Source organism: Sarcophilus harrisii, chromosome X (genome assembly GCF_902635505.1).
Source record: "Sarcophilus harrisii chromosome X, mSarHar1.11, whole genome shotgun sequence".
NCBI lineage: Eukaryota > Metazoa > Chordata > Mammalia > Dasyuromorphia > Dasyuridae > Sarcophilus > Sarcophilus harrisii.
In genome coordinates, this window is record NC_045432.1 from 5,103,819 (window position 1) to 5,125,497 (window position 21,679).

The 21,679-nt window shown below is 58.1% G+C and overlaps 1 protein-coding gene across 2 annotated transcripts in view; it reads left to right on the forward strand.

The window, feature by feature from the left end:
• Nucleotides 1–21,679, forward strand: part of FLNA (filamin A) — a 45,240-nt gene that overhangs the window by 9,982 nt on the left and 13,579 nt on the right. Inside the window, exons 9-33 of one of the 2 annotated variants that reach the window (XM_031944745.1) lie at nucleotides 579–716; nucleotides 2,246–2,369; nucleotides 2,842–2,978; nucleotides 3,377–3,570; nucleotides 4,157–4,270; nucleotides 4,356–4,499; nucleotides 5,605–5,728; nucleotides 6,126–6,286; nucleotides 6,777–6,867; nucleotides 7,133–7,302; nucleotides 7,861–7,978; nucleotides 8,262–8,524; nucleotides 10,548–11,145; nucleotides 12,713–12,886; nucleotides 13,024–13,186; nucleotides 13,282–13,442; nucleotides 13,946–14,116; nucleotides 14,905–15,028; nucleotides 15,426–15,582; nucleotides 16,643–16,832; nucleotides 17,111–17,134; nucleotides 19,676–19,923; nucleotides 20,698–20,790; nucleotides 21,311–21,413; nucleotides 21,523–21,663. In XM_031944745.1, coding sequence (XP_031800605.1) covers nucleotides 579–716; nucleotides 2,246–2,369; nucleotides 2,842–2,978; nucleotides 3,377–3,570; nucleotides 4,157–4,270; nucleotides 4,356–4,499; nucleotides 5,605–5,728; nucleotides 6,126–6,286; nucleotides 6,777–6,867; nucleotides 7,133–7,302; nucleotides 7,861–7,978; nucleotides 8,262–8,524; nucleotides 10,548–11,145; nucleotides 12,713–12,886; nucleotides 13,024–13,186; nucleotides 13,282–13,442; nucleotides 13,946–14,116; nucleotides 14,905–15,028; nucleotides 15,426–15,582; nucleotides 16,643–16,832; nucleotides 17,111–17,134; nucleotides 19,676–19,923; nucleotides 20,698–20,790; nucleotides 21,311–21,413; nucleotides 21,523–21,663 — 4,125 coding nt within the window. The remainder of the gene's footprint in view (nucleotides 1–578; nucleotides 717–2,245; nucleotides 2,370–2,841; nucleotides 2,979–3,376; nucleotides 3,571–4,156; nucleotides 4,271–4,355; nucleotides 4,500–5,604; nucleotides 5,729–6,125; nucleotides 6,287–6,776; nucleotides 6,868–7,132; nucleotides 7,303–7,860; nucleotides 7,979–8,261; nucleotides 8,525–10,547; nucleotides 11,146–12,712; nucleotides 12,887–13,023; nucleotides 13,187–13,281; nucleotides 13,443–13,945; nucleotides 14,117–14,904; nucleotides 15,029–15,425; nucleotides 15,583–16,642; nucleotides 16,833–17,110; nucleotides 17,135–19,675; nucleotides 19,924–20,697; nucleotides 20,791–21,310; nucleotides 21,414–21,522; nucleotides 21,664–21,679) is intronic. The other variant, XM_031944746.1, reaches the window with a different exon arrangement.

Below are 21,679 nucleotides of genomic sequence, written 5' to 3' on the forward strand. Positions count from 1 at the left end.
TCCGTCCATCGCCTGTCTTTTCACTATTCTCGGCAAACTTGCTCTCCCTCCGTGGTTTGTTTCCTCTCTTCCGTCTGTCTCTTCATGCTTCCGTCTTCTCTGAAGACCTGGCTCCGGCTGCCTGGGAATCTCTGCTGAGCTCTGATCTCACCAAAGGGTGGACGGTACTTGAGCCCGCTTATTTCGGGGGGAGGGGGTAATGTTGGAAGGAGGAGGGCGGGGGGAGGGGGGGGCTCCCAGCACGTTACCACAGTATCCCAGCTCTGGTAGTGCCGTAAGAAGCCGGAGCTCACACTCGCCATGAATTCCAGTCACCACTAGCTTGGCTTGGTCACTCCCTTTGGTGGGGCCCCCGTGCCGTGAGGGCATTGCACTTGACGATTGGTTGTTCTGGCACAGGATTACCACTTTCTCTTGCCTGATTCTTTGGGAAAAGAGGGTCCCGGGTCCAGGCTTTGGCAGGCGAGAACATAGTGTCAGAGCCGAGGCCTCGCCTTTGACCTTGGGCTACCTGGACTCGGGGTGTCTTTGCGGTTCCTCCGGTTCTCCAAATAGTGAAACCTCCCTTCTCTCCCCAGCCTGCAACCCCAGTGCCTGCCGGGCTGTGGGCCGAGGTTTGCAGCCCAAAGGTGTTCGAGTGAAAGAGACGGCCGACTTCAAAGTCTACACCAAAGGGGCGGGCAGTGGCGAGCTCAAGGTCGTCGTGAAGGGTCCCAGTAAGTCCGGTGCCAGATTGGGACTGGGGGGTATAGAGCTCGTGTCAGACACAACAGAGAAGAGTCTTGGGATGAGCTCACTGAAGACTTGTTGAAGGAGCACAGGATGTGCAGGTTTACCTCGGCATCCGTCTCTCAGAGGTAGACCACAGGCATTGTGGGACACCGGAGTTATATGATCTTTGAACAGCTGTCACGTGGAAGACAGACTGATTTTATTTGGTCTTAAAGGGCAGAGCCTTCCACACTAGGGGCTCCCTTAGAGCCGACGGCGGCTTACAGAGCCCACGCAAAAGGGAATGAACTCCCATCACAGAAGGCCCTGTCACTGGGCAGCCGGGTCGGCATGGGCTGGGGGCGGGCCCATCTGGGGTAGGAGGCCTCAGGCCACGTTCAGGTGGATGCTGAATTTACGAAGCCCCTTTCCCGCCCCTGGATGGGCCCGGATCTCTCCTCTCATCCCCACTCTCTTATGACCAAGGGTGCACATTTGCTGCGGCCGAGGCTGGGGAAACATCCTTGTCTTCTTCTGCCTGTTCCCTCCGTCTTCCGCAACACCACAGTGTTCGGATGTTTTCTGTCCCCGTCCCCCCCGTAGTTGTGTTATATTTGGATTGGGGGTTTATTTCCGGTCCTTCCTGTTGTTCTCCCCACCCCTGCTGGGAGCCAGAGCGGCTTCCAGTGAGTGGATGCTTCCGGTTAAAAGGACTGGTTTGTGAGTCCTTGTCCCCTCTGCCTGGCACTGAGAGTCCCTTTTGATCGATGACTCTGAACTAAGTGTTGTAGAAGGTCCCGGGGAAAGTAAGGTGCCTGCTTAGCCCTCCCTCTGGGGTTTACAGTCATGGTGGGGATAGGGGAAAGTCAGGACACCAACATAGATGACCCGTGTCGGACATCGCCTGTCTACGTCTGAGAGATGCAAAGCCATTTGCCATGTGAGGCTTGAAGTGGCTCTGGAAGGATTTCCTTTCCCAGAAAAAATTGGGGCTACTTTTAAGAATGAGACAAAGATAGCTGGGGGTGTGAGGAAAGCCCCCTTCCAGTATGTACACATCTGGAGGGCAAAGCACAGTCTCACAATTGAATTGAATTGTGGCCTGTGGGCCACAATTGAAGGGGGGAGAACAGTATTAGGAAAGAAGGCGGTGGGGGCAGCTAGGTAGTGCAGTGAATAGAGCCCTGCTCCTGCAGCAAGGAGGACCTGAGTTCAAACCTGGCCTTAACACTTCCTAGCTATGTGACCCTGAAGAAGTCACTTAACCCCAGTTGGCTCACAAAAGAAAAAAAAGGTTTATATATATATATATAAAATAAGAAGGCTGGGGCAGACTGGGGGGCAGACACGCAATGGACAAGCAGTTTTATCAAAACATCTTCTGGAGGCATCAGAATGGAAACCTCTGGAGAGCTAGGAAGAAGCCACTCGGCAATTTCCCAGATACTACCTGGGGCCTCTTCGGGAGGGAACACTGGGAAATGGGCTTCTTGAAATACTTTTTCACCTGTACTCTTCTCCCTTCCCCCCACAGAGGGTGAAGAACGGGTGAAACAGAAAGATCTCGGAGATGGCGTTTATGGCTTTGAGTATTATCCCCCCGTCCCCGGCAACTACACAGTCACCATCACCTGGGGCGGTCAGAACATCTCCCGGAGGTGAGGAAGGCTCCCTTTCCACTTCCAGTTGGGGGTGGGCCACCGACAGAATGGAAACCAAGCCATAGGCGGGAAGCCCCACAGCCCAAGAAATGATCCCCATATGGCGGGGCATTTTGTATACATCGTCTCCTTCGAGTTTTACTCCAAGCCTGGCAAATGGGGAAACCGAAGTTTGGGATGGCAGAGTGACTGCCCAGATTACAGAGCTAGCAAGTGTCAGAGGAGAGATCCCAAGCTAAAGTTTCCCGACTCGAAGATCAGCGGATGATCTTTTACACCCGACTGTGTCCCTCACATCTGGCCACAGTTTCTGCCCTTGTCACCCGGTGGCACGGCCATTCCCTTCCTCGAGCCTCAGTGTCCTCTTTGAAATAAAGTCTTCCCTGCTCATCTAGGGGGATGGGAGTAGGGGAGGGGGAGGAATTCGGTGCTTTTCTCAGAGTGCTGTGTATGTGTGTCCTCTCGATAGTCCCTTCGAAGTAAAGGTGGGCACGGAGTGTGGCAACCAGAAGGTTCGGGCCTGGGGCCCTGGCCTGGAGGGCGGTGTGGTCGGCAAGTCGGCCGACTTCGTGGTCGAGGCCATCGGGGATGACGTTGGTACCCTGGGTATGTCAGAAGGCACCTTCTTGGGGTGTGGGCAAAGAGGCCAGAAAATCACATGGACTCATGACAGGATGGTCTCCAGTCTAGCAGGGAATCGGGCACATCATATTTCTCTACTCGGTCCAGTGACTTCCCAATGGAGTGGGCAGGGTCCGGTGCCGGGTTCAGAGAAAGAAGAAATGATTGGAGTCGGGGTGAGGGTGGGGTGGGAGAGTGAAAGACATGGCTTCAGATCCTGGCTCACTTGCTCTTTCTTGAGCAAGAGACTCGGGCTCTTGAAGGTCCCTTGGCATAATGAGAACTCGGAAGTAGTCTGCCTTGGGAGGCCTTTTGGGAGAAAGGCAGATCCACTGCTACTCCCTCCAGCCTCTCATTCAGTCGACGTGCTGTCAATCCCCCAGGATTCTCAGTGGAAGGCCCCTCACAGGCAAAGATTGAGTGTGATGACCGGGGTGATGGTTCCTGTGACGTGCGCTATTGGCCACAGGAGGCTGGGGAGTACGCGGTCCACGTGCTCTGCAACAACGAAGACATCAAACTCAGTCCATTCATGGCCGACATCAAGACCGCGCCCAAGGACTTTTACCCAGAAAAGGTGAGGAAGGGCTGGGCCCCGAGAAGATGCCCGAGGCCAGTGCTGGGGACCGATGTTGCCCTGCAGCACGTGGGCATGGCCCGTGGCCTTTTGACTGCTGGGCTTCTCCTTACTCATCCGTCGCCCCCACCTGAAACTGCGCATGTGACGCAATCGTTTTGTCCTTTCTGGGCTCTCGGAAGAGCTCAAAGCTAGAGGGAGCTCGCTGCTTTGGAGAGAGTCCCAGACCGGTGGCCAGCTCAGTGGTCAGCTAGCAGTGCTCTCAGGCTGCTCCAGTTGCCCTTTTTGGTTGTATTACCCCTTTCCTTTCAGGAGGGAGGCACCGCTCCCTCTGTGTTGTTATTGGGGCATAGGGAGGTCAGTGCAAGGAGGTGGGATTGAGTTCGCCGAGCTTTACCCTACTGCATGAGGAGGACAGATTTTGGCTTGCCCGATGTGGGCCCGAAGAGTGACTGGAGATCCCTGGTTAAGTGGCTAGAGGAGACAGACTTCAGCGAGCCCCTCGTCCCTACGCCTGCCGGCTGGCTCTGGGCTGGCCCGTCGGGGGCAGGGCTCTGGGTCTGATGTCTCTGGGGCTTGGCTTTAGGTGAAAGCTCGAGGGCCGGGTCTGGAGAAGACCGGCGTGGCCATCAATAAGCCGGCCGAGTTCACCGTGGATGCCAAGAACGGGGGCAAGGCCCCTCTCAAAGTCCAAGTGCAGGTGAGACGGGGTTGAGAAGCATGGGGCTGCCGCAGGAGCCTCAAAACAGACTGGCTGAGCTCAGTTGCTTCTCCTCCCCTTTCAGGACAGCGAGGGCTTCCCTGTGGATGTCACCGTGAAAGACAATGGCAACAACACCTTCAGCTGCTCCTATGTCCCCAAGAAAGCAGTCAAGCACACGGCTATGATCTCTTGGGGAGGAGTCAACATCCCTAACAGCCCCTACCGGGTAAGCCTCCCTCCCCCATCTCTGCCCAGGCTGCAACTGGGGGCCTCAGCTGATGAAAAGAAACTAGGGAGGGTCGCTGACTTGGCAAGATCATGCAGGGGACAGCTGTGTTGTGTCCCAAGAGTCTGGGTTTAGAGCCAGAAGGGGCCGGAGTCCAGCCCCCTCCTATCCAGGTATTTGAGCTGGGGTCCTCTCCCACTCTGCTCCTGCTCCGCTGTAGTTCCCCTTTCACAGATGGGAAGCTCAGGCCCAGAAGACCAACAGTTTCCTCAGCTTTGTCTGCCAGTATAGACGTTCCCGGCTGGAGCTTGCCAGTTCCTCTTGGGGCCGAGCCACTTGGATTTTTTTGTCTCGGCAGTGGCTACGTCACTGGTTCCTGTTGAGCTTGTGCCCATCCAGGAGCCTCACACACTCTATTTTTTCTCCTCTGAGCCCCATTACAAGGGAACCCTGTGAACGTCAAGCTCTTAGTTTGTGCCGGGTCTTTAATGGCAGTCTCTACCCTTCCTCTTGGGGGTTGGCAACAAGTTAGAAGCAGATGAGTAAATGGAAGATAAACTGATGAGGGGGGAGTGCTCATCCCCAGGATAGGGGTGAGGAGGACCCAAAGAGGTCCTTGGGAAGCATCAGCGGGGTCACAGGAAGACGGTTAAGGATTTAAAGGAGAGTAGCCTAGATGAAGAAGGCGCATTCCTGCCTCCCTCTCTCTCCCTTCCCCCACCCCATGTCCACCTAGCGGCCAAAACAGTTTTCCTATATAAGGAATAAACAAGCCTGACTCCTTCTGCCCCTGGTTCAAAAATCCTCCATGAGGGGCTGTCTTCTGGAGACCCCCAGCTTGGTGAAATTGGCAGTTCAGGCTCTCGGGAGATGTATCCCGTAACCTATCTTCCAAGATTAATTTTCCCATGACTCTCCTCACCGACTCTACATTGTGACCAAATTGGCTTAGTGCCTGGAGGACACAGTCACCTCCCACCCTCATGTGTGCACAGGTGTTTCCCCCACCTGCCCCATGCATGGAGTGTGCCCCTATCTTTCTTCTTCCTCCCCTTCTTCATCTGAATTGCTTATCTTCCCCCTCTGTCTCCTTCTGTCTTTGTAGGTAAATGTGGGAGCAGGGAGCCATCCTAATAAGGTAAAAGTCTATGGGCCAGGAGTGGCCAAGACCGGTCTCAAGGCCCACGAGCCAACCTATTTCACTGTGGACTGCACTGAAGCTGGGCAGGGTGAGTGAGCTTGGGGATGGGGTGGGAAAGTAGCTTGGAGGCTTGTTGGGGAGCTATTGTAAGAATGAAGTAATTGGGAGCAGGGTGGAGTAGCTGGACTTCTTCCCCTTTGAAGATTTCCTTGTTCATCACTCTGACCTTCAATTGGGTCTCTCAGGGACAAAAGTAAAGGGCCAGAGGGAATGCCATGAGAAGCTTCTGTTCTCTAAGGCTCCATATTTCCCTAGACCTGAGGGAAAGTAAGCCTGAAGGGGAAGCCCTGGCTTCTGCCTCTTTGGCCCAGGTTACCAAATGAGAGGGAATTCAGAGTCGTTTCTAGTGTGGCCTCGGTCTAACCGGAGGCCAGGGGACAGGGCTGGCCGATACCGTTCTAATCTTCTCCCTCGCCTCATTCCAGGTGATGTCAGCATTGGCATCAAGTGTGCCCCAGGAGTGGTGGGGCCAGCTGAGGCGGATATTGACTTTGACATCATTCGAAATGACAATGACACCTTCACAGTCAAGTACACCCCTCGGGGGGCAGGCAGCTACACCATCATGGTTCTGTTTGCCAACCAGGTAAGAGATACCAGTGGCCTCGAGCTCACATCTAAGCAGCCTTTCCAGATTTTTCTCTCCCTCTTCCCTCTATCTGGCCCCACTCGTTGAATGCATTATTTTTTTCTCCTTTTTAAACTTTTTCGAATCTCCTCTCACACCCCACCCCAAGTAAAACTCCAGATACAAACCGACCCTATCTGACAGAGTATGTGCCATTCTGTACCAGCGGTCCTCTCCTCTCTCCCCCTCCCCCCCGCCGAGAGGAAAGATTCGATTTCTGTTTGCCAAAAACCCCTCCTTTTCTCCTGTGTTCTTGCAAGAAACGAATTCGTTACCGAACTGTAGTTCTTTACCTACATCTGTGTAGCTCTGTCCTCGAAACCCCCAAAGAGTGGCTTCTTTTTGCTTTCCTAAATCTGAACCTGTGGGCAGGGGAGGCAGAGACTCCAGGGGGGCCCCTGGAGACCTGAGGGAGGTTCTTACCACTCCACATCTTGTTCCTTTCTAGGCCACACCCACCAGCCCCATTCGAATCAAGGTGGACCCTGCCCACGATGCCAGCAAAGTGAAGGCTGAAGGCCCCGGACTGAGCAGGAATGGTGAGTGGCTGGGGTAGGCGGGATCTGGCAGTCCCGGGAGGGAAGGACCGGTCCCACCAGTCTCTGCCTCCTGCCCCCTCGGCTGTGTCCCCTGGGCAGGGCATCCGCCAGCATGTTGATGTTAGCTCGGCTAACGGGAAGGGATGGAAGGAAGGCAGCCCTGGGGCAGAGGAGGGGATCGTGTCCCCAAGAATCCCATCTAAGGAATAGTACTAAGGGAGTTGCAGCCGTCCCGGCCGTCCCGTGACACTGCTTCTCTCATCAGGCGTGGAACTTGGCAAACCCACCCACTTCACTGTCAACGCCAAGCCGGCGGGAAAAGCCAAGCTGGATGTCCAGTTCACAGGCCCAGCCAAGGGAGAAGCTGTTCGGGATTTCGATGTCATTGATCACCATGACAACACTTATACTGTCAAATACGTCCCTTTGCAGCAGGTAAGCCCTGTGTGCTCTGGCCCAAGGGCCTCTGGGGATGGCAGGCCAGCTCTCAGTCCCGCCCTTAACCACCCGAAGGATGTGTGGCCAGACCGAATCCTAAGCAGTCGTTTTAGTTGTTTTCACATTTGCTTTTGGATTCCAAACTCGACCAATTTCAGCAAAGGTGAATGAGGACTGTAAGCAATTAATTGCCTAAGTGCTCAATTGAGCGCACTTATTAGGCACTGTGCTGTGCAACGAGGCGGCGGTAACAGAACAGTCCTTGACTGGGAGCCGAGACCCCCAAGACTGTGTGGGAAAGGAGCCCCTTAAGGGCTTCCTACTTGGTTTTGTCCAAGGTGGGAGGCCAAGAGAGAGAACATAATTGGCCCGAGATCAGCTCGTGAGTGATGGGCAGAGCAAGGGCCAATACGCAAACCTCTTGGTTTTGTGCCGTGTTTCCCAGCAGGTCATGGGGCTTCTGACATAAGAAATAGAGAAGTCCCCTTTCCCCCTCAGAGCTTAGCAGACAGGAACTAAGGGCTGAGTATTGCCATCTCCCTTCCTCCAATCCAGGGCAACATGGGTGTGAACGTGACCTATGGAGGGGACCATATCCCCAAGAGTCCCTTCTCTGTGGGTGTGGTCCAAACCTTGGACCTCAGCAAGATCAAGGTGTCCGGCTTAGGAGACAGTGAGTACTCGAGGAGGGCTGGCCGGCCGGTCCTTTACCCCCACCCGAGGATTCCCATCCTCCGAAACCTTGCTCTCTCAGGCGCTGCATGTGTGTACTTTGGGGGGAGGCTGGGCTTCCTTCCCCTTCCCCTCCCATGGTCACAGGTGGGCATTGGGGGGGGGGGGGGGAGGGAGTCGCAGCTCTGCTCCCGAGCTTTGTTTGGCATGCGTGTGTGTTGCCGGGCGTGGGTGTCATCGTGCGCACGCAGACATCCCAGTCACACGGTGACTGTTCCCCGCAGAAGTGGAAGTCGGCAAAGACCAGGAATTCACAGTCAAGGCCAAGGGAGCAGGGGGCCAGGGCAAGGTGGCGTCTAAGATCACGGGCCCTTCTGGCAAGGCGGTCCCCTGCAAGGTGGAGCCAGGCCTGAACGCAGACAACAGTGTGGTCAAGTTCATCCCCCGAGAAGAGGGCCCCTATGAAGTGGAGGTGACCTATGACGGCGTTCCCGTCCCCGGGAGCCCTTTCCCGGTGGAGGCCGTGCCACCGACCAATCCCACTAAGGTACTGAGCTCAATTGACGAAAGGGCCTCTGGGAAGCCACGTGGCACCGCGCTTTGCTGGCATAATAGGTCTCAAACTCCCAGGACCCTACTAAGTGCCAAGACCTGGACACATAAAGGAAGCAAAAGCCAGTCCCTGCCCTTGAGGAGGTCACATTCTAATGGGGTGATAGCTTGTGAATAGATACACACCCAGTGAATGAAAGGTCACGGCAAGGGAAAGGCAAGGCCTCCTGTGGAAGGTGGGGTGGGAGTAGAGGCTGGAGGCTGGGGAAGGAGCAGAGGATTCTGGAGAGGACAGCCCCCCCCCCGTGGACCAGAAGAGCAGGCTTGTCTGTGTAGGTAATACAGGGAGACTGGAGAGGTAGAAGAAGGTGGGTAGGGAATGCCCGATGGAAGTGCTTCCATCCGATCCCGGAGATGATCGCACGCCACTGGCATTGGGTGAGCTGGGCAGCCTAAGGGCGGACGGTCTGGACTGGGGAAGATGGGAATGGCAGGCAGACCCCCCCCCCCCAGCCCCCAACTGCCAGGAGGCTGTTGCCACAATCCAGAGGGTGGCAGGGTCAGGAGAGAGAACGGGGTGCATCCAAGAGGTGCTACGGAGGTGAGACAGCTGGGCATTGGCAGCAGCTTCAACCTGAGGGGGTGACACTGAGATTTTGAGCCTGAGCCACTGGGGCGTCATCGTCTTTGACAGTGACATGAAAGGGTTCATTCTGGGGCAAGCTCAATTCTGGACTCATTGGTTTTGAGATACCTACGTGACCCTTAGGAAGTAGCACAGGGAGTGGAGTGCTGGGCCAGAGGTCAGGAGGACCCGAGTTCAAATCCAGCCTCAGACACTTTCTAGCTGTTGTGATTTCTAGGCAAATCGCTTCACCCTATTTGCCTCAATTTCCTCATCTGTAAAATTAAAGCAGAAAAGGCCAACCCCTCCAGTATCCCCGCCAAGAAAACCCCAAAGGGGGTCATGGAGAGGCAGACAGAACCGAAAAACAACATGATATCCACTCCAAGGTGTTCCTTAGGTAGTTGGGGACAATCAGTGTGAAGGAGAGAGGTGAGGACTGGAAAAAGGTAGGTCTGAGAATCATCAGATTAGTGATGATTAAACCTATGGGAGCCCATGAGCTCCCCAACGGAAGGAGGTCAGAGGGAGGAGAGAAGAGGACCCAGAATAGAAGCTGGGCGACATTTACAGGTAGAGGGTGTGATCTGGAAGAGGATCCAGAAGGAGCAGTCGGAGAAGTAGGAGGAAAACTAGGAGAGGGGATGTCCCCAAGCCTTGGAGAGAAGGGGGTTTCCAGAAGGGGGGAAGCAGGCCAAGTGTCCGAGTCCGCAGAATCGGGAAAAGGCTTTGGGATTTGCCAACCAAGAGGTTATTGGGAACTTTGGGGAGGGTGGCTTTGGTGGAATGGCGATTGTAGAGCATCAGCAAGAGACAGTAGACGGCCCTTCCCAGAGAGCTGAACTGCCAAAGAGAGGACAGTTAGCCAGGATGGACGATTCAAGCCGAGGTTTTGGAGAATGGGGGAGACCCCGGTGTCTTCATAGGCAACACTATGACTGACTACTTCTAGTCTCCCCCAGCATCAGTCCCGTTAGCCGGTCCTTACTGAGCCAGAGCACCCCCCTTTTCCTCCAATAACCCCAAGGTTCCCGGGCTGTTTGGGGAGCATGGAGGTTACAGGTCTGTAGGAGTAATACCCCAGCACCTTGCAGATAAGAGAGCAGCCCCTTTCTCTCATGATAGATCATGGTGGTGGAGGTTCATTTAGGACTTCTGCAGGCCCACGTGGGGCCCTTCTATGCCATACTTGCCATACTCGATTCCATTTATGGCTGAGGAGGTGGGCCTAAAGAGTCAGCTGCTCTTCCAGATTAGGGCCAGGCCTAGAGGCGGCCCTCTTCCGGCCACGTTCTCACCACCGGTGAAGGTTGTGCAGTGTTGTGGGGCCAGCTTCCCGCCCTGCCTCACCCTTCCCTGCCTCACTCCCCCTTTCCCCTTTGCTTCCGTGTAGGTGAAAGCCTTCGGACCTGGACTGAAGGGAGGCAGCGCCGGCTCCCCGGCCCCCTTCACAATCGATACCAAGGGCGCAGGCACAGGAGGCCTCGGGCTGACGGTCGAGGGGCCGTGTGAAGCCAAAATCGAGTGTCTGGACAATGGGGATGGCACCTGTTCCGTGTCCTACCTGCCCACAGAACCCGGGGATTACAACATCAACATACTCTTTGCCGACACCCACATCCCAGGCTCCCCCTTCAAGGCCCACGTGGCCCCCTGTTTTGACCCCTCCAAGGTCAAGTGCTCCGGGCCTGGGCTGGAGCGTGCCACAGCGGGTGAAGCGGGTCAGTTTCACGTGGACTGCTCCAATGCTGGGAGTGCGGAGCTCACCATCGAAATCAGCTCGGACGCGGGCATGCAGGCGGAGGTGCACATCCAAGACAACGGGGACGGCACCTACACTATCACCTACATCCCTCTCTACCCCGGGGTCTACACCATCACCATCAAATACGGCGGCCAGATGGTCCCCAACTTTCCCAGCAAGCTCCTGGTGGAGCCAGCAGTCGACACTACCGGTGTCAAGTGCTACGGGCCCGGTGTGGAGGGCAAAGGTGAGCCCGTGTCCCTGGACAGCTTGCTGCCCTCCCTCCCGGGGTCGGCCCAGGAAGCTGATTTGCCAGGTTAGGGCCAGCTGGGGAGTGTCCAGAGGAGAACAGAGTATGCTGAAAGGCAGCGGTTCCTGAAGGAAGGCCCTAAAGGGGGCAGGGCAGGTTGGGGCACTTGACGGCTGTTTTTGAAGGGAAGAGGCTTTTGAGGAAGAGGCTTGAGCCATGCAGACAGAGCCCAGGAGCCAAGGCAGGTGGGGAGGGAGCAGCGCTTAGTTCTGGAGAGCCCCGGCCCAGTTCAGTATCAGGACAGTCCCAGCACGGACTGGGCTCCTCTTCAGCGCAGGTTTTCACCCCCTGGGCCTCTTCTGCATTGGAACAGAAATTAGGCCAGTCTAGAAGATAGTTATCAAGGTTCTGGGCCCTTAAGCTGGCCCTCGTCTGCTTTGCACCCATCGGTTCTTGGGTTCTTGTTCTGGGAGCTGCCGGAGACCTTGACTGCCCGCCGGTGCCCCCGACATCGTGTCGAGCCAGGACCTCTGAGTCCAAGCCTATTTTTCCCAATTACATCTAAATCAATTTTTAACGTTCATTTTCACAAATTTTGAGCTTCAAATATTCCTTCCTCCCCGCTCTCCTCTGTCCTTCTAAAATGCCAAGCACTTTGATATGGGTTATGTGCGTGCGACTACAGAAAACCTCTCCCCACCAGTTATATGGGGAAAGAAGAAATAGACCAAAGGAAACGATAGTGCTACAGCCCCCTGTGCGCGCCGAGTCCATTCCGTCTCTGCTGTGGGTGCATTTTCCATCCCGTCCGACTCCAGACCCGGCTTAGCCGCTGGCAAGTTGGGGAACGGACGTTGCGGATCCGCTTGGATCTGAGCTTTCCACCTGCTCCCTCATCTGGAGGAACTTAGACTACCTTGGTTTCTGTTCCATTACGGTTGGGAATTGAGACATGGAGACACGGAGTGTAGACTCAGACCCTCCGGTGGGCTTGATGGGGCAAAGGTTGGACTTAGAAACTTGGAGGGAAGTAGGTGAACTTGAGAATCTCATCCTTCCCAGTGAGGGAACCCCTTGGCCCATGTTAGTGGGCGCATTAGCCCAGGCAGCTGAGCCCTGCCCACTCTTGCCATCTCAGTTCCGTAACCTAGAGCTCCTCGCTTAGGCCTGGAAGTCGGGAGGTCTAGCCGCTCTTAATATTGCCCTGCCCATTGACCAGGGCACAACCCTGCCTTACTTTTCCCCAGTGGCAGTGCTCAGGGCATAAGGGACACCTACGTGCTTAAAAGAGGGACTTTCCCACCACAGCTGCTGAGCGATGGACAACAGTGGGCGGGCATGTAACCCTGGACCGCCCCCCTCTATCCGGCCAGGGCCCTCCGCCTCCCCTTGCACGATCCACTTCACCTCCGTGGCAGGAGTGATGGGACCGGCTCTGTTTGTTTTTAACCTCAGTGAAAGCTGCCTCAGGGCAAGGCGAGAGATGGCGGCTCCCTGCTTCTGACACAGAGAGAGCTTGAGGGCCCCAGTAGCCCTCCCCTAACGGTTCCTCACTCTTTTTCAGGGGTGTTCCGAGAGGCCACCACGGAGTTCAGCGTGGACGCTCGGGCCCTCACCAAGGCTGGGGGTCCCCACATCAAGACACGTGTCGCTAATCCATCAGGCAACCTGACTGATGCTTACATCCAGGACAACGGAGATGGAACCTACAAAGTTGAATATACACCTTATGAGGAAGGTAAAGTGAGAGGGTCTGTGAGTCCCTCTGGGAAAGGGACAAGACGAGGCGGTGCAGCTTTCTCCAAAAGGGCCCGGGGCCCGAGCGATGGAGGTTTCTCCAGACTCACCCGCTGCTTCCTTCTCCCCTTGACTCAGGGGTCCATTCAGTAGATGTGACCTATGATGGCAGCCCTGTACCCAGCAGCCCCTTCCGAGTGTCTGTGACCGAGGGCTGTGACCCATCCCGAGTACGTGTCCACGGGCCAGGCATCCAGAGTGGTACCACCAACCAGCCCAACAAATTCACTGTGGAGACCAGGTACGGGGCACAGTCCCGGTGGGCCTGGACGGTGGAGGTGGGGAAGAGGCTGTGGTCCTGTGGAAGGTAGACACTGTTTCTTTGGGGGCCTCCAGGGGCGCAGGCACAGGGGGCCTCGGGCTGGCCGTGGAAGGCCCATCGGAGGCCAAAATGTCCTGCATGGACAATAAGGATGGCAGCTGCTCCGTGGAGTACGTGCCTTATGAGGCAGGCACCTACAACCTCAACGTCACCTATGGTGGCCACCAAGTGCCAGGTAATAGGAGCTACGTTTAAAGCGCGTGTCTGAAAAACTCTGGGGCATTGGGGTCTCACGAGTACAGCGTGGGGGGATGGGGCTTCCGGGCCCACCTCAGACCTTGTGGCGGCTACGTGGTTCATTTAAGAGGGGCCTAGATAAACTGGAGAGCCGGCCACTAGAGATGGGCAGAGAACGGCCACAGTCTGGGCATACGTAAGGCACTTGGGTAGAAGAGGGCAAAGAAGATTTAAGTGCAAATGGGACTGCCATCTTGAGTTCTTTCAAGAGCTGACTTAAATGGTTCCTGGAAGCTCAAAAGCTAAATTAGGGCCTTTCTGATGCCAGTGGGAGCCCTGGAGGCCTTCTGACCCAGAGATTCTGGGCGTCTGCCACACTCTGTGGGGAGGAGGAGGGAGGTCAGCTGGGGCACGGAAGCGAGGGACCTAGTCTTGCCATCCGGCCCTGGGTTCTGATGCCTTCCCTCACCCTTTCTGGGCCTCTCGCCATGCCCCCAACAGGCAGCCCCTTCAAGGTTCCTGTGCATGACGTCACCGACTCCTCCAAGGTGAAGTGCTCAGGGCCCGGACTGAGCCCTGGGGTGGTCCGAGCCAACGTCCCTCAGTCCTTCCAGGTCGACACCAGTAAGGCGGGCGTAGCCCCGCTCCAGGTCAAGGTGCAGGGGCCGAAGGGTAAGTGACTAAGCAGCCACCTTCTTGGTGGAGGCGGGGGTTGCATAGTGCCCACTGCCACGGTACGGGAAGGGCTCCAAGGCAGGGGCTTAAGTGACCGGGTGTCATAAGGAAGGAAGCCAGCATTTATTAAGTTCTTACCAGGTGCCGGTGCTCTGCTTTGTAAATAGTACTTCATTGCTCACCAGAACAACCCTGAGAGCCCCGATGCATTTTTTGCAGATGAGGGAACTGAGGCAGAGAAGGGTTATGACTTGTCCAGGAACCCGGCTAGTAAGTGTCTGAGCCAGAATGAAATTCAGGTGTTTGTGACTTCAGGCTCAGCACTCTATCCTCCGTGCCATCCAACCGCCTCCCAAATGCATGGGGGGCCCTGAGTTGGGAGGGTACGGTGATGAAAGGCTTAATGTTCGGACGGTCAGTGAGTTAGCAAGCGGACAGCGCTTGAGAAGGAGAGAAGGACTCCTGCCCTGAAGAAGGTGCCCACAGGGGGGCTTTTAGAAAAGTACAGGGTGAGGTTGGCCAGAAATGAGCAGGCTGGGAGGCTCAGGCCAAATGGAGGTGGTTTCAGCTTCAGGAAGGGAGGGGCAGGCCTGCTTGGGTCACGCGAGCTGTGGGGCCTGACGAAGCCGGAAAGGGTGTTTTGAGCAGGGGACCAGATGTGTGCCGGGCACCGCTGCCCAGCTGGCATTTGGCCCCAAATCGGAATGGAAGTGATATGGAGTTCGGGGTGAGTGGGGTGTCTTCTCCCTACCTGACGGCCACTACGTCCTCTTCTGACCCCACAGGGGTAGTGGAGCCTGTGGATGTGGTAGACAATGCAGACGGCACAAAGACGGTCAACTATGTGCCCAGCCGGGAGGGCCCCTACAGCATCTCGGTGCTCTATGGGGATGAAGAGGTTCCTCGAAGGTAAGTGCCCTACGGTGGGGAGGGAGCCAGCCACCTTTAGGAAGCAGGAAAGTCTGGCTTGGCGGATGAGAGGGGCAAAGAAATGCCACCTTTCCTAGCGGGGGTCTTGGGGATAAGAGGGTACGGTGCCCGATTGGCAATAGGGAGAACTGTTGAGAAGGGTCATCTAGGAAGTATGGCCCAGAGGAGCATGGGAAATGCCTCCCTCTCATTCTGTGAGTTGGGTGTGCTCGTTGGCTACTGTCAAGGTCATTGGATGTAGGAGAAGGGGGGAGGGTCCCTGGAATGTAAGTTTGTACAGGTTGGGATGGTAGGTCTTCTCTTCTCAGCCCCATCTAGGAGGTCGTGCCCCTCACGTGAGTTTTGTTTTGTTTCCCTCCCCACCTCAACCTGCTAGTCCCTTCAAGGTCAAGGTTCTGCCCACCCATGATGCCAGCAAGGTGAAGGCCAGCGGCCCCGGGCTCAACACCACGGGCGTGCCCGCCAGCCTGCCTGTAGAATTCACTATTGACGCCAAGGATGCGGGCGAAGGCCTGCTTGCTGTCCAGATCACGGTGGGTTGGTCGGCTTCGGGGGAGGCAGTGTTCCCGGCTAATTGCAAAAGCCAAAAGCCAGCCTGCGAAAGGTGAAGGGAAGCCCTTCCTGGAGGAGGGGGAGCGTAGCCCCACCTTGGGATTCACGTACCAAGTGTTGCTTAGCAACCACTCCCGGGGGCCCAGAACTGGCTCTGACTAAAAGCCAGAGGAGTGGCGGGCCCAGTGTTGCCCCTTGCCTGCAAAAGGGTGAGCGGTGCACCCCTGCCCGGCAGGAGGCCACTCATGAGCAAAACGCTTCTGAAGTAAGTGGCTACACGATAGCGGAGCATGCTGGCTGTGTGGCAGGAAGGCTCTTCGTGCCAAGGGCCCGCCAAGGGGGCAAGGCACTGAGGAGGACCTGGAGGGGCTCGGGCGGGAGTAGCGGTGAGGCCTTGGCCTTGCCCTCAGAGAGCTGTCTGGGGAGTCACAAAGAGATGGGGGTAGAAGGGCAGCCTGGGGCGAACGGAGCCAAACTTTGGAGGAGGAAGGAGGAGGTCTCATCTTCATCCAGCCCGCCCCAGAAGTTCTTGGGCTCGCTGCCCTGCTCCCTGTGCGCTGCCTGCTGGGGCCGGTCGTGTCCCAGAGGCTGGCTGGCCTAGGTGGGAGTGGGGAGCAGTCCTGCCAGCTAGGCTCAGGGCAGGGGAGCTCCTCGGGCCAGGGACTTGTGTCCTGGGGCCCCATTGTCCAAGGTTCAGGAGAGCCAGGTTCACAGAGGCGCATGCTCAGAAAGGAACTCGCTGAGTTCGTGAAACACGGTGATCCCAATTTTGCCACAAGTCGTGGGGCTCGGCTTAATCCCTGACTCCAAGTCAGGGATTGTTCTCGACTCCAAGAACACCCGAGTTCCAATGTGGGTCTGAGCTTAAGCACGCGGGTCCCTCGGCCATAAAAGAAACGGGCTGGACCACGGTCCTCCCAAGTCCTCTGGGGCCTCTAGCTTTCTTGGGCTCAGAATCCTGTGGGCTCTTGGGTAACGTCCCCCACGCGGTGGTAGGTTCGGGGAGTCCCCTCTCATACTGGTTTCCTTCCTTTATGGCAGGACCCCGAAGGGAAACCCAAGAAGACCACGATCCAGGACAACCAGGACGGCACCTACACCGTGTCCTACGTCCCCGACATGACGGGCAGATACACGATTCTCATCAAGTATGGGGGTGATGAGATTCCCTTGTCCCCGTACCGTGTCCGGGCCCTGCCCATGGGGGACGCCAGCAAGTGCACGGTGACAGGTGAGAGTGGCTGGTGGGGGAGGGGCCTCGTGCCCCCCCCGGGGGGAGGGGTTGGCGGGCCCCCTCCCCCCCAAGCCGAGGTCGGGTCAGCAGCCCTGCAGACACTCGCTTTCTTACGGACACCCCTCGTTTCACCGCTGCTCACCGCCCCCCAGTTGTCTGTGTGTGCGGACGCGTGTGTGCGCGTGCGTGTGTGGGTATGCAGGTGGCATTGGCACCTGGTGTGACCTGGTTTTCTCACTTGACCTTTCTCCTTGCTCTCTGCCCTTTCACCTCAGTGTCAATCGGAGGTCACGGGCTAGGTAAGCTGCTTGCTGGTGCATACCCCAAATTTGTCCCCGTCCAGAGGGACAGGTTCCTTTCCCGCTTGTCCCGGCTCCCCTCAAACCGTTCACAGCTGCGGCCAGTCTGGGCGGTGCTGGGGGGGCAAGGACAGGGTAGACTCTGGGGTGGGGGGAGCCCCCTCGGGCGAGGCGCTCCCTCGAGGCTCCCCCCTCGGCCCTCGGGTTCTCTAGGGAGCGGCTGTGAGCTGTTTGGGTCGGGGGCATCCACAGGGACCATCTTTGCCAGGGAGCCTCGGGGTCTGGGGATCTCGGCACAAACGCTGCCCCTTTTCCCAGGGAAGCTGGGCCTGGTGCCTGGCTCTGTATGCCCTGCCCCCGTCACCTCCTCCAGGGGCAGCTGTCTGCCCCCATCCCTCCCTTCCTCTCTTCCTTGCTAGCTGAGGAAACCCCGCCTCCCCCTCCCCAAGGGCCCCGACCCAAGGACTGAGGGTGTGTGCCGTTTGCCCTGCCCCGCCCAGAGCGGGCCTCCGTCCCCTTCCCAGCCTTGGCCGGATCCGCAGACTCCTCTCCCCACCTCCAGGGGGTGCATGGCAGGGGGGGGAGGGGGCGTTGCTGGGGAGGTGGCTCCGCCGGCATGGCAGAAGACAGTGTTCTGCATCTTCTCGCACCCCCCCGCCCCCTGTTCCCGGCCCACTAACCCATTGCTCCTCCAAGCCCGAGCAGTGACGTTGCTTCGTGTGACCCGGGGGCCCCGACTTTGGGGAGAGCGGAGAGGGGGGCCCGAGGTGACCCTCGCAAAGGGGGCCGGAGGTTTATGAGGGAGGGAACTCCGCAGTTGGGCCTTGAAGGCCGGGCCAGCCAAAGGCCAAGATGGGGGGCTGTAGTTGCACACGTTCTGGCTCCCGGGGAGGGGAGAGAAAAGGCCCAGGAAGGTGGGGGCCACATTGTGCTTGTGTCCCCGGGGCCCGGCCCGGTCCGGCGCCCCTCTCGCGATGGGTGTCATGTAGGCCTGTCAGGGTTGGTGCCATGTACGTGGTCGGTGTATCGCTTTTAGTGGGGTACTCACAGAAGAGGGCCAGGGAGGCTGGGAGAATGGCCTCAGCGGGGGCAAGGTGGCACAGGGGGCGGGTGCCGCAGGAAGCTGGAGGGGCGGAAGCCAGACCACTGAGGAAGAGCCTCAGGCGGCTGTCCCTCATGTCGGGAACCCAAGGGCGCTGCTGAGGAAACCCAGGGGTTTGAGCAGTGAGGAAGGGGAGGGCGGCAGCCGCTCCAGGGCAGGCGGCTGGTGCACAGAGCGCATTGAGCTCTGGGTACCAGGGGATGTTTAGATGTAAGATTGGCTACTGGTGGGCCGGGACGAAGCTTGTGTACCTGAGAGCGGAGGAGACTTTAGTGGAGACGGCCCGAGAATCAGCCGGGCCCCCCAAGCGGAGGTGGGGCGAGCTAAAGCGCCCCTTGCGGCCCTCTTGCCGTGAGCGCACCCACTGTGTGTGAGCACAGTGGGTGCTGTCTCTGATAGGTCTAGTGGGATCTCACTGGCCACCGTTGGGTCCTTGGTAAAGGGGACAGGAGCTCTGTCTCACCTCCTCAGGCAGGGGACCCATTGGCCGGCCTCCCTTCTCATACGTACAGTCACCCAGATTGTAGACACTCGGGGCTGGCGCCCCAATTCTATCCGCCAGTCGTCGGGGGGCAAGATAACCCCCGGGGAGCAGAGCGAGGGTGGCACGGAAACTGCTCGGGCCTAGACCTTCCCGTGTAACGAGGAGATGAGCCCCGGGGCGCCCCAGCCTTCGGTCCTTTGCTCTCAAACGTCACTGCCAGGCCCCGCTGCTTTAGGCTGCGGTGGGACCCGCTAGGCGGCTGCTGTTACTGCTGCTTCACCCCCTCCCAGCGTGCACTACCCCACCCAGCCGTCGCCACTACTGCTGCGCTAACCCCGCTGAGCCCCAAACATCTCACTGAACTCCCCCCGACCGCACTCGCGTGCGCGCACGCTTCACCCGGGTCCCGCCTGGCTCCCGCGCCCTGCCCTGTGTCTGGCTGCGCTGGCATCTCCCACGGGGTGAGCGTTCTCAGTCGTCAGGAAACTCAGGACTTCCCGCGGAACCTCGGCGCCCCGCGCGCTGCTGCCGGGGCCGGGGTTTCTCGGTTCCTTCCGCAAATCCTGGGAGGAGGGATGAGGCCACCGCGCTGCCAGGGCATGTGCCTGTCCTTAAGTGGAGACGGGCTGACGATGCACACTCACTGCTACCACTGAGCCAGAGACTGCCCCTCCCACAGCCCCCCGGCACCCCAGAGGGCTCCCCCACCTTTGGGACGCTGATCGGCAGCCGGGCCTCGGCCGCTCTGAGCGAGGAAGGCGGGTCCACTGGATCGGGGTGGCCCCCGACACTATAGACAAGGAGCTACTTTTCCTGCCCACTGAGAAACTCCTCCCCCCCCCCCTTGGGACAGATGGGGGCTCCCTTGGCTGTGCTTGGGGAGTCGTGGGGGGGAGGGGGACCGCAGGCTCAGCCGAAGGCCCGGGCTCACCATCCCGCCCCTGCCCCACACCAGGCACCGGCATCGGCCCCACCATCCAGATCGGCGAGGAGACGGTGATCACTGTGGACGCCAAGGCCGCCGGCAAAGGCAAGGTTACATGCACGGTGTGTACCCCTGACGGCACGGAGGTGGACGTGGATGTGGTGGAGAACGAAGATGGGACTTTCGACATCTTCTACACGGCCCCCCAGCCGGGCAAATACATCATCTGCGTCCGCTTCGGGGGCGAGCACATTCCCAACAGCCCCTTCCAGGTCATGGTGAGTTGGGCCTCTGTGCCGGGCTCCCCGGCTATCCACATGTTTGAGATTTTGGGGTCCCCGGTCATTCCCGAGGCAGGGGACAAAAGCCCCGGTTTCTGGGGAAGATTTTCCCACCCTGCCACCCTCATCCCTTTACCGACTACAAGAAAGCGAGAGGTGGAACGAGTAACGCACGGGAGACAATGCCGGCATCCTCGACGCCTCGGTTCCTGGGGCCCTTCCCTGGTCTGGGCCTGACTTTTTTCAAATGCCACGAGAGCTCCGATCTGCCTCACGGTCCCGTGTGAGGGTGGGGCCGGGGGTGTCTCTACCCCAAAGTCACCAGCTGGGCTCTGTTCACACGGTGCACCCACCCGCGTGAGTCCTTTGTCTGCCGAGATTCAAGCCGGGGAGTCTGTTCCACGGCCTCCCCCGGGTGAGAGTGCACCAGCCAAGCCCTTCCCCGCTGGCTGGCCCAGAGCCCCTTTTTTAGCTCTTTTGGGGCAGTGGGGGCAAGAAGCCAGATCAGGCGGGACGAGCCATTCCCTCTGGTTTCCAAAAGGGGGCCTGTCCAGCCCTTTCTCGCACCCCGTGCCGCATGCCCTCTAGAGGCCCAGGTGTTTTGCAGCTTAGATGCTGAGATGGGCCTGCTCCCATTATCCTAGCTGAGCACACTGAAGCCACAGGCATCGGCAGCCTGGCTCTCGCTCCCTGGTTCAGGCGTTCCGGAAGAAGGGCATCCTGGGTGGCTCCAGCTGGTCTGCCTGCTAATGGCCTTCTTTCTCCCTCTAGGCCTTGGACGGGGATCAGCCCAGCACTCAGCAGATGCGGGCCCAGCAGTTGGCAGCTCCGTATTCATATGCACCAGGCGTCCAGCAACCTTGGGTACGAGTCCATTCGCTCTCCTCTAAAACAGAACCAGAGGCTGCTCTCGGCCAAAGGACCCGGATCCATTAGAACGTGGGTCTTTGGCCGTTCCATAGTGGAATGGTCAGAGCACAGGGTGGCGAAGAAGCACCCTGGCCTCCATCTTGAGCCTTCTTTCTGTGTTCCTACTCGGCTGCTCCCTCACAGGGCCCCAGGGGTCACCCAGCCACCTGTGGTGGGTCCATGGTTTTCCCACTGGAAAAACATTCAGTCATAAGGAGCCTGGTATAAACGCTGGGTGCTGAGGGTGCAAAGACCAAGGTCCCCAAAAGCTTATGATATACTAGGCCAAGTCTCTGAGGTCTGAGAGCCTGCCTTCCCACCAAGGACCGAGGCAGGAAGAAATCCCAGTACGGAGAAAGAGGTCCCTCTGACTGAGTGCACCTCATTCCTCCTCCCTCTCCTCAGCCTAGCCCCGGTTCACTCATGGCTACCACCCCTAACCTGAAGCATCTTTATCTCTGCTTTTGCTTCACAGACAGCAGAACGGCCGATGGTGGGCGTGAATGGGCTCGATGTCGCTGGCCTGCGGCCTTTTGACCTGGTCATCCCCTTCACCATCAAAAAGGGAGAGATCACAGGTGAGGAGGAAAGCCGGGGGAGAGGGGAGCTGGAGGCCCGCCACGGCTCCTCGTCACGGGCGCCGAGCAAGGCCTCCTCCGGCCGCCTCTGAGTCTCTGGTCCCCGCAGGAGAGGTCCGCATGCCGTCGGGCCAGGTGGCGAAGCCCTCCATCACGGACAACAAAGACGGCACCGTGACCGTGCGCTACGCCCCCACCGAGGCGGGCCTCCACGAGATGGACATACGCTACGACAGCATGCACATCCCAGGTGAGCCCGACCGCTG